The sequence below is a fragment of the Condylura cristata genome, unplaced genomic scaffold, assembly GCF_000260355.1.
Source record: "Condylura cristata isolate star-nosed mole 26May11 unplaced genomic scaffold, ConCri1.0 scaffold00023, whole genome shotgun sequence".
Taxonomy (NCBI): Eukaryota; Metazoa; Chordata; class Mammalia; order Eulipotyphla; family Talpidae; genus Condylura; species Condylura cristata.
The window spans coordinates 25,522,480-25,536,234 of record NW_004567124.1 but is presented as its reverse complement, the minus strand read 5'-3'; the positions used below and the strand labels follow the sequence as shown (position 1 = coordinate 25,536,234).

The following is a 13,755-nucleotide window of genomic DNA, read 5'->3' as shown; positions in this document are numbered from 1 at the left end:
GGTTATAAGAGTACTTCCTATAGCCCTGCAGGCATTTCCTTTGTGAGAGTGGTCAGGAGGCTTGTTTCTGGTGCTGTCATCACTAACTAACATGATCTTTGACAAGTAAAGTCACCACTCTGGACTTACTTTGCTGTTGAGTATCATATTACTGAATTGCTGCTATGAGGAAACAAGACAGATAAACACTGAAACCCTGCCCCCTTGGAACATGAAAATTGTAACAACCCCATATAGGATGCAATAAATAGTTTGCCAGGATCACTGCAAATAGCAAGTAATAGATATGACTCTCTCATGGCCTCATTTGGTCTCTATTTGGTTCCCCATCTCGTACTCGTTTCTCCTGTTTAAAAAGATCTGATTGCATCTAGTTTGATCATTTCACAACACACACAAATTTATACAATGTTGTCAAGTGTATCTTAGCTGCAGGGTTGTGGGGTGTGGAGAGGGCAAGTACTCAGTTGGAGTAGGGAGTGCCATGATATGCAGACAGTTGCTGTTCCTAGAAGAGTGGCACTAAGTCACTTCATGATGCTTGCACTGTAGTAAACTTGCACATTCCTGGAGATGCTGTCTCTTTTTTCATGTAGGCATGGCAATGACCAACGAGTGTTCCGCCTAGAATTTGTCTCAAACCAAGAATTCACTGAAAGCGAATTCATGAAGTGGAAAGAAGCTGTAAGTGGATAACAACCGGCAATTCATAAAAATGCTGAGTCTCTTTTCAAAATCTCTTTTATTACTTTTTATCATGTTTTGGGGCCTCCCTAGTGGTACAAGGAATTAAGATAGCACTATGAAGCAATCTACAGCCACTGCAGTGCAAGATCAGCCAAGGAGCTGACCCACATGGCGCCGCAGACCTCTCCTGTCTCCCCTGCTGCTCCCCTCAGCAGTGTTATTTTCAGTAGATCCACCTGTTCTGCTTCCCACTTTCTCTGGTGAATCCGCTCAACCTCTCCTGCACCTCTGGCCTATACCCCAGCTCTTGTATGCATAAATAAATCAGTCTATTTTAAAAACAAATAATCTTTTATCATGTTTTGATCCAGATGTTCTCTGCTGGCATGCAGCTGCCTACCCTAGATGAAATCAATAAGAAAGAATTATCTATTAAAGAAGCTCTTAATTATAAATTCAATGACCAGGATATTGAAGAGGTAAGAACCCTGGGACCTCGGAGCCTGGAAATTCCTCAAGAACCATATTTGCAGAAGATCATGACTTTCTTTTCTTGCCTTCTATCTTGACATTTATAGCTCTACTATCATTACATGAGGGTGAGGGAATACTAACACATTCTGCTTTATTCTCTGTAGCTCATCAGGGTTTTTTCAATGCTTTCTCCTTTGAAGTCATAGACTAAAGAAGTATATTCAAAGTTCAGGGATCTGTATTCTGCTAGGCTTGGTCCTTCAAGAGTTTTCTTTCTCCAAAAACATTTTGGTAAAATTTTTTGATGTCTGTTCTCTTGGACAGTGGCTAGCCTTACAGTACCAGGCCCTTGGGCTGCTGTTTATTGGTGCATGTTCCTTCAGACTGTCCCAGAAGAATCTCCGTGACCCTGGAAGCAGCATAGTATCCCTTGGAATGAACTCGCTCTCTCTGGGACATGACACTGCTATAGGAAGAGCAGCCCCCTTTTAAATATCTGCTTGCCTCCAAAATGGGCTCATTTAGCCTATCTGCAAAAATAGTTTAGGAATACCTCACTGCTGGTATCTCCTCTCTGGTACAGATTGTAAAAGAGAAAGAAAGGTTCAGAAAAGCTCCACCCAACTATGCTATGAAGAAGACTCAGCTGCTAAAGGAAAAGGTGAGGACCTGCACTTGACCCTTACCTCATTCTAGAAGGAGATGATCAAACTTGTTTATCCTTTGCCCAGTTAGCAGGAGGAGTTGCTGGACTTGAGTGTAGGCAGCACAGTATTTTCTTGGTACCAGGGCAGCATTCCTTATCCATTTTCCTTTCTGTAATTTGAAACTGATTTTGCTTATTCTATTCCCCTTAATCTGGTCACTTTAGTTTCATGTGTAACACGATAACCCGGACTAGTTTCAGCACTGGGTCGATATAGCTGTGGTTGGGTGGTTTCCATTCTTCACGTCCAATAGAATGCTAGTGTTAGCCAAGTGGGACCTGGTTTCCAAAGTTAATGTTACACATCACTGCTACCAGGGACCTAGAAGCAGCTAGCTATATGGCAAAAGGTATTACTACTTTAATAAAAATTTCGTAGATTTATATATTTGTGAAATTTTTTTTTTAGTGTTCTTTCCCACCTCGTGTCATCTGTTCATCCCATAAGATAGTTTACCTGTGTTGCAAGTAAGGGGATCCTTGATACAGAACCACTCATAACCCAAAACTCACACTTGCCTCTGTGTGCAGGCCATGGCCGAGGACCAGGGAGATCAAGACAAGGCCAAGCAAATCCAAGACCAGCTGAATGAGCTGGAGGAGCGGGCAGAGGCATTGGACCGCCAGCGGACCAAGAACATATCTGCTATCAGGTGTGTTACTGAACCTGCTTGGTTGAGCTGCTGTCCTTGGCCCAAAGGCCGTGTCAGAGTTACCGGGCAGGCCTGTGGCCTTGAACACGCTGTGCTGCATTAGCCCAACATATCTCCAGGGTCAGGCTCTCTGGCTCCCTCCCTCCTTTCACAGCCCACTGACTCATTCCTTCCTTACTCCACAGTTATATCAACCAACGGAACCGGGAATGGAACATTGTGGAGTCTGAGAAGGCCCTTGTGGTTAGTAAAGATTTTATGTGTATAATTGAAAGCAGCTCTGATAAATAAATGATAATGAAATCTCTGTGTCTTGTTCATGCTTTGCTTTTGTTTTTTAGTTATTGAAGTAACATATATACTTAACATACTCTTTCCGTGTACACACCTAGCCCAATATAGTTTGATTTATAAGGAAAAGCAACCTTCTTCTGCCCTGTCTTACCCCTCCCCATCTCAGAATCCACCCCAGAGGTTTTCATATTTCGTTTTATCAGTTTCCAGTTTTGTTCTTTGGTTGTTGTCCGTGTGTCCTTCATGTTCTTGAGGGAGGAAATGACAGCTTTTGACATTTTTCAGGCCGTTGCAGACACTGTTACTTAGTCGTGAGCTAGTCCTGACTAGGGCACAGGTGATGGTGGGGTGGTAGAGTTCTATAATGTAAGCTCTCTGTTTCAGGCTGAAAGTCACAACATGAAAAACCAGCAGATGGATCCCTTTACTAGGCGACAGTGCAAACCTACCATCGTTTCTAATGTGAGTGCCTAAAGAGGACGTTTTTAGTCGGGACCTAGATTCTGGGACAGAAAATGAATTCCACTAGGAGATTAATAAAGAGGTTAAAAATAATATTGCCTTTGTGGGATTTGCTTGCCTCAAACTCTTGGGTCTGGATACTTCCTTTTTTATCTTGCTGTAGGACGTACAGGTAGTGAAAACCTGGCATGGATTTGTGGAAACCTAGGATTAAGCCCCCTGTCCTGGGGTAGATTTCCGGTGCAGCAGATGCCTAGCTCTGCCTTGAGTGGGGTGTGCTTGGCTGCAGAACTTTTAATTGCCTCTTTCTGCTGCTATTGAGTTGCTGATAGTTCCCCAACTTACGTTAGTGGTTGTAGGTGGAAAAGAATCTGGTAGTGTCTCACTGATTACTTATTGATGATAAGAGATCTGATATTCTGTCTACTCCAGATACTACTAGAATTGAAATACGGAAGTGTGGTTCTTGAATTCAGTTCTTTTCTGATTTTTAGTTATATGTATAATATAGAAATAAACCTTAGCTTATTTTTAGTTTATTGACCTTAAAAAAAGGCTTCTTTGTTCTTGCAGGTACGGATGCTCATGGGTTAGAAGGTTAAATGAACTTTTGATTTTAATGAATTGTTATATAGATTCAAAGAAAAAGGAATCTGGTAGTGACTGCTGAACAATCTTCAAAATAACTTTTCTTTCTCAGTCCAGAGACCCAGCTGTTCAAGCTGCCATCTTGGCCCAGCTGAATGCAAAATATGGTTCTGGAGTATTACCAGATGCGCCAAAGGAAATGAGCAAGGCAAGTGTGACCTATGGAACTCTGCTGCTTACCTGCACACGCAGCAAACCCCAGTCTGGTCTGGGCTTGATTTTTGCCTGCTGGACGAAAATGAGGTCCTTTCTCCATCCCAGTTGTTTACTTTTTTTTTCCTACCAATTGTTTACAATTTTAACAAACAACTGTGAATAGGTTGTCTGTCTATTCTAAGCCCAACACTGCTACTGAACTACGGCCTTGACTTTGGCTTTAGACAACTGATATCTAACCCTCTACTCCATATTTTCTCATATGTAAAATGGGGAGAATAGCAAATACCCTACTTATTTCACAGGACAAGTAAGAGGACCACATGACATGTAAGGATAGATAGATATAAAAATGTGAAAGTGCTTTGAAAACTAAAATGTTAAACTCGTAGAAACCACCGGTTTTGTTTTTTCTTTAATATTTATTTATTTATGCATACAAAAATTGGGGAACAGACCATAGGTGTGGGGGAGGTCAGAAGATTCACCAGAGACAAAGTGGGGAGCAGAACAGGCAGAATGACTGAAATATACTGCTGAGGGGAGCAGCAAGTAGGTCAGAAGAGCTCTGTCAGAAGAGCTCTGTCTGTTATATATATATATAATAGTTTATTTTCACATCGTTTTGTGCCTTTTACCATCTCAGTTGTAATCCTCGTGGGCTTCCCATCACCAAATCACCTTGTGCCATCACCATAGTCCAGTGCACTTCCCTCCCCCCACAGTTTTTGATCCCATTCCCCACTCCATCCCCATAAAATGTCTCTGGTATATAACTGTTTTTATTATTATTGTTAATTTTAATTAATATTATCATCATTGTCATCATCATCATCATTATTATTGTTGTTGTTGTTGTTTTCTTGCCTAGTCCTTTATACTCCTGCTATGAGTGAAACCATCTGGTATTTTTCCTTTTCTTTCTGGCTTATTTCACTAAGCATGATCCCTTCCAGCTCCATGTTGCTGCAAAGGGAATGTGTTTTTTTTTTTTTTTTTTGGTTGCTGAGTAATATTCCATTGTGTATATGTACCACATCTTTTTAACCCAGCCATCCACTTTTGGGCATTTGGGCTGTTTCCATGTCTTTCCAGTTGTAAACAAAGCAGCAATAGACATGGGGGTGCAGGTGTCTTTTTTTGAATCAGTGTTTTTGTGTCTTTTGAGTAGATGCCAAGGAGTGGGATTGCTGGGTCATATGGAAACTCCATGTTTAGCAGTTTGAGGAACCTCCAAACAGTTTTCCATAGTGGTTGTACTAGTTTGCATTCCCACCAGCAGTGCAGGAGAGTTCCTTTTTTCCACATCCTTGCCAACATTTGTTGTTGCTAGTTGTTTGAAGATGTGCCATTCTCACTGGGGTGAGGTGGTATCTCATTGTGGTTTTAATTTGCATCTCCCTTATTACAAGCGATGTTGAACATTTTTTCATATGCTTGTTGGCATCATAGTGCTGTACTTTCATCCCTTGCACCACTAGGGAGGGCCCAGAAGCTGCTAATTTTAAAGCAGTTTTTAAAAAAGAAAACAAAAAACAGTTTTTTTCTTCTTAAGTTAGATCTTTTCCTTTGGAGCCCAAGCTGTACCAGGAATTCCTGAAATCTTGCATCAAAAAGTAGTTTTTTATCTTAAGCTCACCCTTTACCCCTCACACCACAGCATGAACCTTCCTTCTCTTTGCTTTTAGGCTTCGAAAAGAAACCTCTTTGTCTCTGACCTCTGCTGCGCTCCCTCTGAGAGAAGGAGTTGGAAGAGAGCCTTAATAGGAAGATAACATGAATTTTGAGCAAAAGAGCTTATCATTAGTGACTGCTGCTGTTTAAAATTCGCTTGCATTTATCTCTTAATAATGAGATTCCTCTTCACATTGCAGGGTCAGGGAAAGGACAAAGATTTGAATTCTAAGTCAGCCAGTGACCTCTCAGAAGACTTGTTCAAAGTACATGATTTTGATGTGAAGATTGATTTACAAGTTCCCAGCTCAGGTAGGTAACTATGGGGATGGTGATGGCCCAGAATCAGATCACTCCATGAATCACTTAGCCAGCAAGAAGGCCTGATTTTAGGGAAGAAATAGGGATACTTGCTCATCAGTACTTACAATGGCAGAATAAGAGAGCCGCAGGTGTATTGAGAGAGAACAGTCAGGAAGGCTAAAGATGTGCTTTACCTCTAGGAATAAAGCATAAGAATTAAAACACATTTGTAGGTACTTCAAATGCCAATTTGTTCTTCTTTCCCATAGAGTCAAAGGCTTTGGCCATCACCTCCAAGGCTCCACCAGCCAAGGATGGGGCTCCAAGGAGATCTCTGAACTTGGAAGACTACAAAAAACGGCGGGGGCTTATTTGAGAACACCCAGCCTGCTGCTTCTGACCCTGCATGCCCCATCACAGTGCCCACCTTTCCTCTTTTCCTTTGATTTGCCCTCTTCGGGCTGGAGCAGCAGTAGAACTGGGAAGAGACTCACAACTGCCAGTCATCTGTAATATAAACCATTTACTGTATAGACCTCCCTTGTCTGCACATCCACCAACCCCAGGCAGGGTCTGCCCAGAGTGGACCTAGGCTCTTGGGTTTTATCCATGTCTTTAGATTTGTGTTTGCCTTTTTTTCCCCCCAAACCAGCACAGTTCATTGGCCACTCTGCACGCATTCAGTATTACCATGGAGCTGGGATTCTTGCTGGAGCCCCTGGTGGCAATAGCAGCAGCACTGGGCAAACTCCTCTATGGACTGCCTTGCACCCAACCATTGAACATTTGACACCTGACCTTTGTGGAGGGAGTGGGGACTGGGCACCTGCAGTCCTCCTCCCTCTCTCCTCATTTTTCTCTTCTTCCCATCTCTGTGGAAGAGAGGTTTTCAAAACCAATTTAGTTTCCCAAAAGTGTACATTTATGGGGAGGGAGGGGGGGTCTATTGAGAGAGAGCGTGCGCGTGTGTGTGTTGTGTGTGTGTGTCTATGTGTGGATTTTTTTATCATTTTTTTAAAATGCAGTACTCTTTGTATCTAACAGTCTGTCATGGGTCTAGCTGTTTCAGATTTTTTTCAGCTGTACTTGAGCATCTGAAACTGCAAGAAAGAAACTCATTAAATGTGATTCTTCTTACTAAACAGGCCTGACTGCTGTAGCTGTGTAACTTCCCCTTCCCAACACCTCCCCAACACCTCACCTTGGAGAAAACTCCCCAGTTTGGCCTTTGCCCCGGTAGGCAAGGGAGGAAAGCCCACGGCCAGGTACCAGGGAAGGCAGTGCAGGTGTCTCGCTGTCCCATGGGGACCAGGGCCCTAAGCTTCCAGCTGAACGCAGAGTGTACCTTTTCCCTATCCTATATACTTGTTTTTTCCTAGTGATTCTGTTTTGTTGCTTCAGCAAGAATACTGTTTTGTTCTTAAGAGAAAGTATTCAACGTGAATGTGGAGAGAACGAACACAAAAGATAGGTTGCAGATGTTATAAGCATGTGCAGTTTTGTGTGTGTGTGTATGTGTGTGTGTGTGTATATATATGGTAAGCATATATATTGTCGTGCAGCTAGGGTGAAACCAGCAAAGAAGTGCGTATGTCTTTATGAAATGTTTAAAAAGAGATAAGCGGACTGCTTGATAATCATTCTCAGGTGTAAAGCTCCAAGTGTAAATAAAAGTGGCATTTAACAAATCTTTTCAGAACAAAGTACAGCTGACTATATATATCAAGAACTGAGGTAAAGAAACAGCTGAGAGCTGCTAATTCCCAAAAGAGGGAGAGAAATCTGAATACTTTGCTTTGTACTTCACCCTACTTTTCTGTAAGGAAGGGGGAAGATGGGAATCATGGAGTTAAGTTGTATTTAAACATAAAAATGAAGGTGGTAACTCTTCTGGGTTTAGTAGAACCTCAGTGTTGCTTTAACTTAGTTTACACTTTTTTATTTAAAAATAAAGCAGCAATGGATGGTTTTTTAAAAGTATTGTGATTGTAAAATTGATAAATATGACTGTAACACAGCTATGCAGTAGCTGTGACACAGTTCAGTTGGGCAAAGGAGTGGTGATGGACTTGTTAAATCATACATACTTGAATAGTCCATTAACCAAACTCTTTATAGATTATTATGTAAATGTGGAATCACAGATTGTTAAACATTGTCTGGACTCTGGCAGAGTCCCGGAGGCTGCTGGGACCTCTCCTATCATGACGAACTTGGACTTTTTTTCTTTATTGTTTTAAAAGACATGAAATTATAGAATCCATATAATTTGCTGGAATCATTCTGGTCCACCATGTAGATCTGTATTTAGTATCATTTGGATTTGGAGAAGTGTCGATTACATTATGGCTGTGTAATAAAATTTTTATTAAAACTGCATCACACTGTAGCACTTTGCCACTACGTCCCCACATGTAACTGCTAAAAATTTCCGTCTGAGATGACAAGCACAGCAGAGAGAAAGCCAACCAAAGAAAACCTTAAAGTTAACCTGAGTAGCCTACTTGATGACAGGCATCAACACTGAGGACTTGACCCTAGTGTCAACTGAGGCAGGGCCACTGAACTCATCTTGTCCAGGATTGAGACATTCATGGCTTGTGTCCCACCAGCTGGAACCTTCTGCTGGTTAGCGTCATTTCTTGTACTGAGGAATTGCTGCAGCAGCCCCTGCTCTATCCAGTCTTGCTCCCCACCCCCATGGTTTCAGGATTGAAGGGCAAAGTGCCTAAACCTGTTTTACACTTCCAAGAACCAGAAAAGGCCATTGTCCACATGCCTAGTTCACCATCTAAGTCTGTCTTGCTTCTGACAGGTGCAGGGAAAGTATTGCCTGTAACTTCCCTCAAAAAGATGCTTTTGTTTCTGTGAAATCCTGACTTATCACTCAAACTATACAGCTATTTGTAAATAAACCTCACGCTCTGTTTTAACCAGGAGATCAGATTTAGTCCAAGGGTTGCATCAGAAGTGGCAGTTCTCAGTCATGTTTTGAAAGTCCAAGAGAACCTCTGGTTTCATTTCTCTCTTTCCCCTTTTCTTGATCCCAAAGTAAAAGTGGCTGTTTGCAACCCTTCTGCCTAGATCCCCAAAAACCTCCATGAAAGGGTAGTTGTCTAGAGCGAGGGCAACTTAAAACTGACCTGGTTTACTTCCTACCTTAGAAAATACAATTATGTTTTAATGAAACTAGGTAGCCCCTGATACACAGCCCAACTCTAGTGAGAGTTTGGTCCTCCCAGCAGTTAGTTGGCGAAGGGCCAACTCTTCTGTGGCCCTGTTTTCTACCTATTTTAAGTATGAGTATGCCCCTTAACTGGGAAGATCTGTAAGAGTTCCCCAACCCCGCTACATGTGACTGTCTCAGAGCTTTCTGACCATGTTTTAGTTAGGAAGCCAGATCTCAGGCCTTAAGTGGGAAGTAACAATCAAAATGGAAGGAACCTAGTTCAAGGCTGCCTCTGAGGTTGCAACTGTGATCGGCGAGGTTTTCTCTAGCTCCCTATCACTTGCTACCTGACCATTGGGAGCAAGAAGTTCCTGAATCCTAGAGAGTACAGTTTCTGAGCAGAGGACAGTCTGGCCCTTTTTATTCACCGGCACCCAGGTGCTAAGGAACAGCTACTTGCCACCTTGCTCTAGGAAGCATAGGAGCTAACCGCCCTGGGTGTGTGGGGGTGCAGTGTCTGTTAAAATGATGGTGGGGTGGGGGGTTCATTGGGTAATCCTTGGTAATCAACAGTAACCAGGAACAGCAAGGCTAAGAGATGGTCCTTTATAAGGTTCCCCCTGCCAGCCCCAGTCCCAGTTGTGATGAACTAAACCTGTAAGAATTTCTGTTCTTGGCCCTACTTAGCAGCTTAGCCACAGCAGCAGGGGCACATGTAGCACTTCCACACAGTGCTTTAGACCAGGGACAGACAAAATCCACAGGCACCCCAGGTTTAGTATGGGGGTTCACATCCCAGCTATAGCCACTTACTATTTAAGGCTGAAGTAGTTCATTTATCTGAGTGATAACTTCTCCATATATTTTTTAAAGATTTATTTATGCACACCAGAACTAGGGTTACAGGCCAGAGGTGCAGGGGGTTGAGAGGATCCACCAGTGGGAAGCAGAACAGGCAGATGTACTGAAATACACTGCTGGGGGGAGCAGCAGGCTGGTCAGCTGGTCAGAAGTCTGCTGTGCTGAGTCAGCTCCCTCACCAGGGATCGAACTCACACTACAGTGGCTGTGGATAGCTTCGTAGTGCTGCACTTTAACCCACTGTGCCATAAGGGAGGGCCCTGTTCCCCATATTTTAAATGAGATGTATGAGAGTCATGTTAAAAGTGTTTCATTGCGCAGTAAAGAAGCAGGTATATACTATTATTAGTGAGAGCAGAGAGGCCCCTGGGAGGAGCGACTGTAGAGGCCAGTGCCAGGGATTTGGATATGGGATGAAAGGGGGATGTAGCTGCAAAACAGCCTGAGTGTGGAGCAAAGGGCGTAAGCAGAAACTGTAGCCCTTGGCCCAGAGATTCCTGGCTGCCCCCACTTGCAGTTGGGAGCGTGAGGCGTTCCCTGGCAAGAAATTCTGCCTCCAGGATAATGTTTAGGGGGAACCACCCAGAAAATGAGAGCCACTATTCCCTCCAGGCCCCAAACAGACAAGCAGCCCTTTGAGAATCTGTCTTGGGAGTCATTTCTGTTCCCAGCCCTCAGTGGATCTGAAAGCTGCCACCTGTGCCCTGCTATAGCAGGATCAGAAAGTGTGTGACCTGACCTCCCCTATCATCAACAGCAGCAATTAAAAAACAAAAAACTACCAAAACCGAAAAATAGGTGTAAAGAAGTCCAACAACGTGCTAATCGTTCCTACAGTGACCACCTTGATGCCTCCTTCAAAATATTCTTTTCCCCATCATTTAGCTCTCCATGACCCTGAATTGCTAAGTGCATGTGGAGGTCTCTTCCTGCTCAGCCACACACATGTTCACCGCCCCTAGAATGCTCTGGTCTGTCTTCCTCTACTTCCCTGCCCAGCCCACCCACCCACCCCCCAACTTCTCCCATCTTCGGCACTCAGCTGAAGGCACCTCCTCCTTCCCACTCGAGTTTGGGAGCCCCTCCAGCCGGTTTCCCCAGGCGTGGCATTCACCACGATGTTCTGCTATTATTTGTGAGTCCACCCCCAGCCTTGAACATATGTCCTCGAAATTTCCCTACCCCCAGCACCTAGCGCCCACCTAATATTTAAATGCCCGGTCAGCGCGGAGAAGAGAAGCGTTGTGGGGTGAGGGAAGCAGGTGTCCAGCCTAAGACGCTGTGTCTTGGGGGACTCGACCCTTCCTCTCCCCTCCCATTCTATCCCCAGACAGCCACGCGTACTCAAGAATGAGACCCTGCGGCTAGGGCACAGCGCGCGCGCGCGGCAAGAAAAGTGTCTGCGCCGGTCTGCGGCGGCCTCGACGGCCCTGAAGAACCGATCGTTTCGTCTCTGTTCTCTCAGTCCAGGCAAGGAGCTTTGGAGGCCCAGCGGCCCGCCAGGACGCAGTCGGCTGCCGCACGAGCGCGCGAGCTTCTTCAAGCCAAACCCGCGGGGTTCGCGCCGGTCCCCCGGCCTTGCTAATTGGAAACTGGGGGCTCAGCTTTCCGGCGCGCTCTAGGATAGGTGCTTTTCCGCCTCTAACACCCAGGCGGAGCAAGCACTGGTTCCCAGACCCCAAATTGCTCGAAGCTTCCAGCGACTTCTGCCTCTGACCATCACCGGATGGTCTGTGGGCTCTGCCGCCAGCGCTCAGGCTGGCAGGCAGGGAAATCACCCACGAAACTAAGGGCTGCGCCTACTTCTCTCAGCTGTTACAAGACTGGGGGTGTCGGTCGGGGTGCGGATTAGCTGTCGGCACCCGGAAGGTTCTTAGAGCATACCTGAAGCCCCGCCCCCACCTCAGCCGTCGGCTCTGCCTGTACTTGGCCACTGGGAGAGAGCTGTAGGTTCCGAGTCTGGGGAAAAGGAGGAGGGAGACCCACCGGAACGCAGGCTCCTGGGAGGGAAGAAGGGAAGAAAGCCTTGTTTCTGAAATGTGTCAGGAGAGAAAACGTTCCCCTTGCGCCCGCACAGGGTGGTGACACATTTTGTTCGTTTTAGGTAAGACTGATGCAGAGGGTGGGGAGTCAGTGAACACTGCTAGTTCTCTAGTCCAGCTAAATGATTGCAGCGTCCAGCCCCAGAAGAGTCCCAATCATGGTTCTCAGATGGCATGGAGGTGAGAAACCTCCATGGGAAAAGAGTGTGGTAAGGAAAAGGTGAAGGCAGCCATTCACTCCTCATCCCAGGAGGAAGGAAACCTCCAATTCTTTTTTTCTTTTTTCTTTTTTTTAAGATTTACTTATTTATGCATACATAGCTGGGGTACAGGCCAGAGATGCAGTGGTGGTGAGAGGATTCACTAGACACAGAGTAGGGAGCAGAACAGATGGAATGAGGAAGTACACTGCTGAGGGGAGCAGCAGTCAGGAGAGGTCTGCCATGCCATGTGTCACCTCAGGGGCAGGGATCGAACTCATGCGGAAGTGGCTTTAGCCTGCTTTAGCTGTGCTGTGTTTTAACCTGCTGTGCCACCAGGGAGAGGCTGGAAACCTCCAATTCTTACCCATTCTCAAATTCCACTGGACCCTGGGTCTGGCCAGCTTTCCACTGGCACCTCTGAGCAGAGAAGGGCTTTAGGCAGCTTAGGGAATGTGTGGATACAGGAAGCTGCCGAAAGGCCAAGGTTCCCTTGATCACTGTCACTGACAGTCTCTTGGAAACAAGTAAATGCAGTCATTTTTGCATCCTGGGGCCTGTTTTCTGGTTGGGTCCTTTCTCCTTCATCCCCTTTCTCCAGAAGACGGTGCAAATGATGCACCAACACTTCCAGCGAAGAAGGAGTTCATAGGCACTCTTTGTTCCTCTATCCTTGTTATCTAGCACAATGCCTGCTTCATAGCATCTGCTCAAAGGAAGTTTGTTTGTTCGGTGAGTGAGTGAATGAATCACTGATATTGTCACAGAAGATTGGCCTCTTGGGGCCAGAAAGTCCCTTGGAGAACACCAAGCTCCATACAGTATATCTACAACTTGTGACTAGAAGAACCACCTAACCACCTTGCCTAGAGGAAAATTGGTCACTGTCCCCTACCCCCAACCCCAACATACACACACCCTAGAAAGACTCTGTTCTCTCTGGAGAGGGTTTCAAGTCCCCTCAAATCAATTGGTACCCCGTTCAGGAGCACAAATCAAAGGCTATGCTCCATCCTCTCTCCCCTTAGTGAAAGGCCCTATTTGTGAGTCTTGGGAAACCTCCCTGGGATCACTGGTGCTGCCCAAGAGGCAAGGTGGGGGGGAGAGCTAAATGAGGCCACCCCAGAAACCTTACTTTCACATGCCTTTTTCTAGGCCCTCCCCTTTTCCAGATACTGTGCCCCAAGGTTTTAACCTCTTAAGAGGGATGTAGCCCTGGGCCCTCCCTGGTGGCACAATGGATTAAAGTGGAGCACTATGAAGTTTGCCTGGTTAAAGCACAGCCCCTTCAGCACAAGTTTGATCCCCTGCCAGGAAGGTGACCACAAGGCACAGCAGACCTCCCCTGTCTTACCTGCTGCTCCCCTCTTCAGTGTACTTCATCAGTCTACCTGTTCTGCTCCCCACTCTGTCTCTGGTGAATCCT

General features: G+C 45.3%; 1 protein-coding gene across 1 annotated transcript in view; it reads left to right on the top strand.

Moving 5' to 3' along the window:
• RTF1 (Rtf1, Paf1/RNA polymerase II complex component, homolog (S. cerevisiae)) overlaps positions 1-8,429 on the top strand; it is a 53,264-nt gene extending 44,835 nt beyond the window's left edge. Inside the window, exons 10-18 of the mRNA XM_004687896.2 lie at positions 597-684; positions 1,059-1,166; positions 1,745-1,822; positions 2,399-2,520; positions 2,706-2,763; positions 3,199-3,276; positions 3,977-4,072; positions 5,955-6,066; positions 6,327-8,429. Of these exons, the coding sequence (XP_004687953.1) occupies positions 597-684; positions 1,059-1,166; positions 1,745-1,822; positions 2,399-2,520; positions 2,706-2,763; positions 3,199-3,276; positions 3,977-4,072; positions 5,955-6,066; positions 6,327-6,433 (847 nt within the window). The 3' untranslated portion in view covers positions 6,434-8,429. The remainder of the gene's footprint in view (positions 1-596; positions 685-1,058; positions 1,167-1,744; positions 1,823-2,398; positions 2,521-2,705; positions 2,764-3,198; positions 3,277-3,976; positions 4,073-5,954; positions 6,067-6,326) is intronic.
• Positions 8,430-13,755: the final 5,326 nt, after the last annotated feature.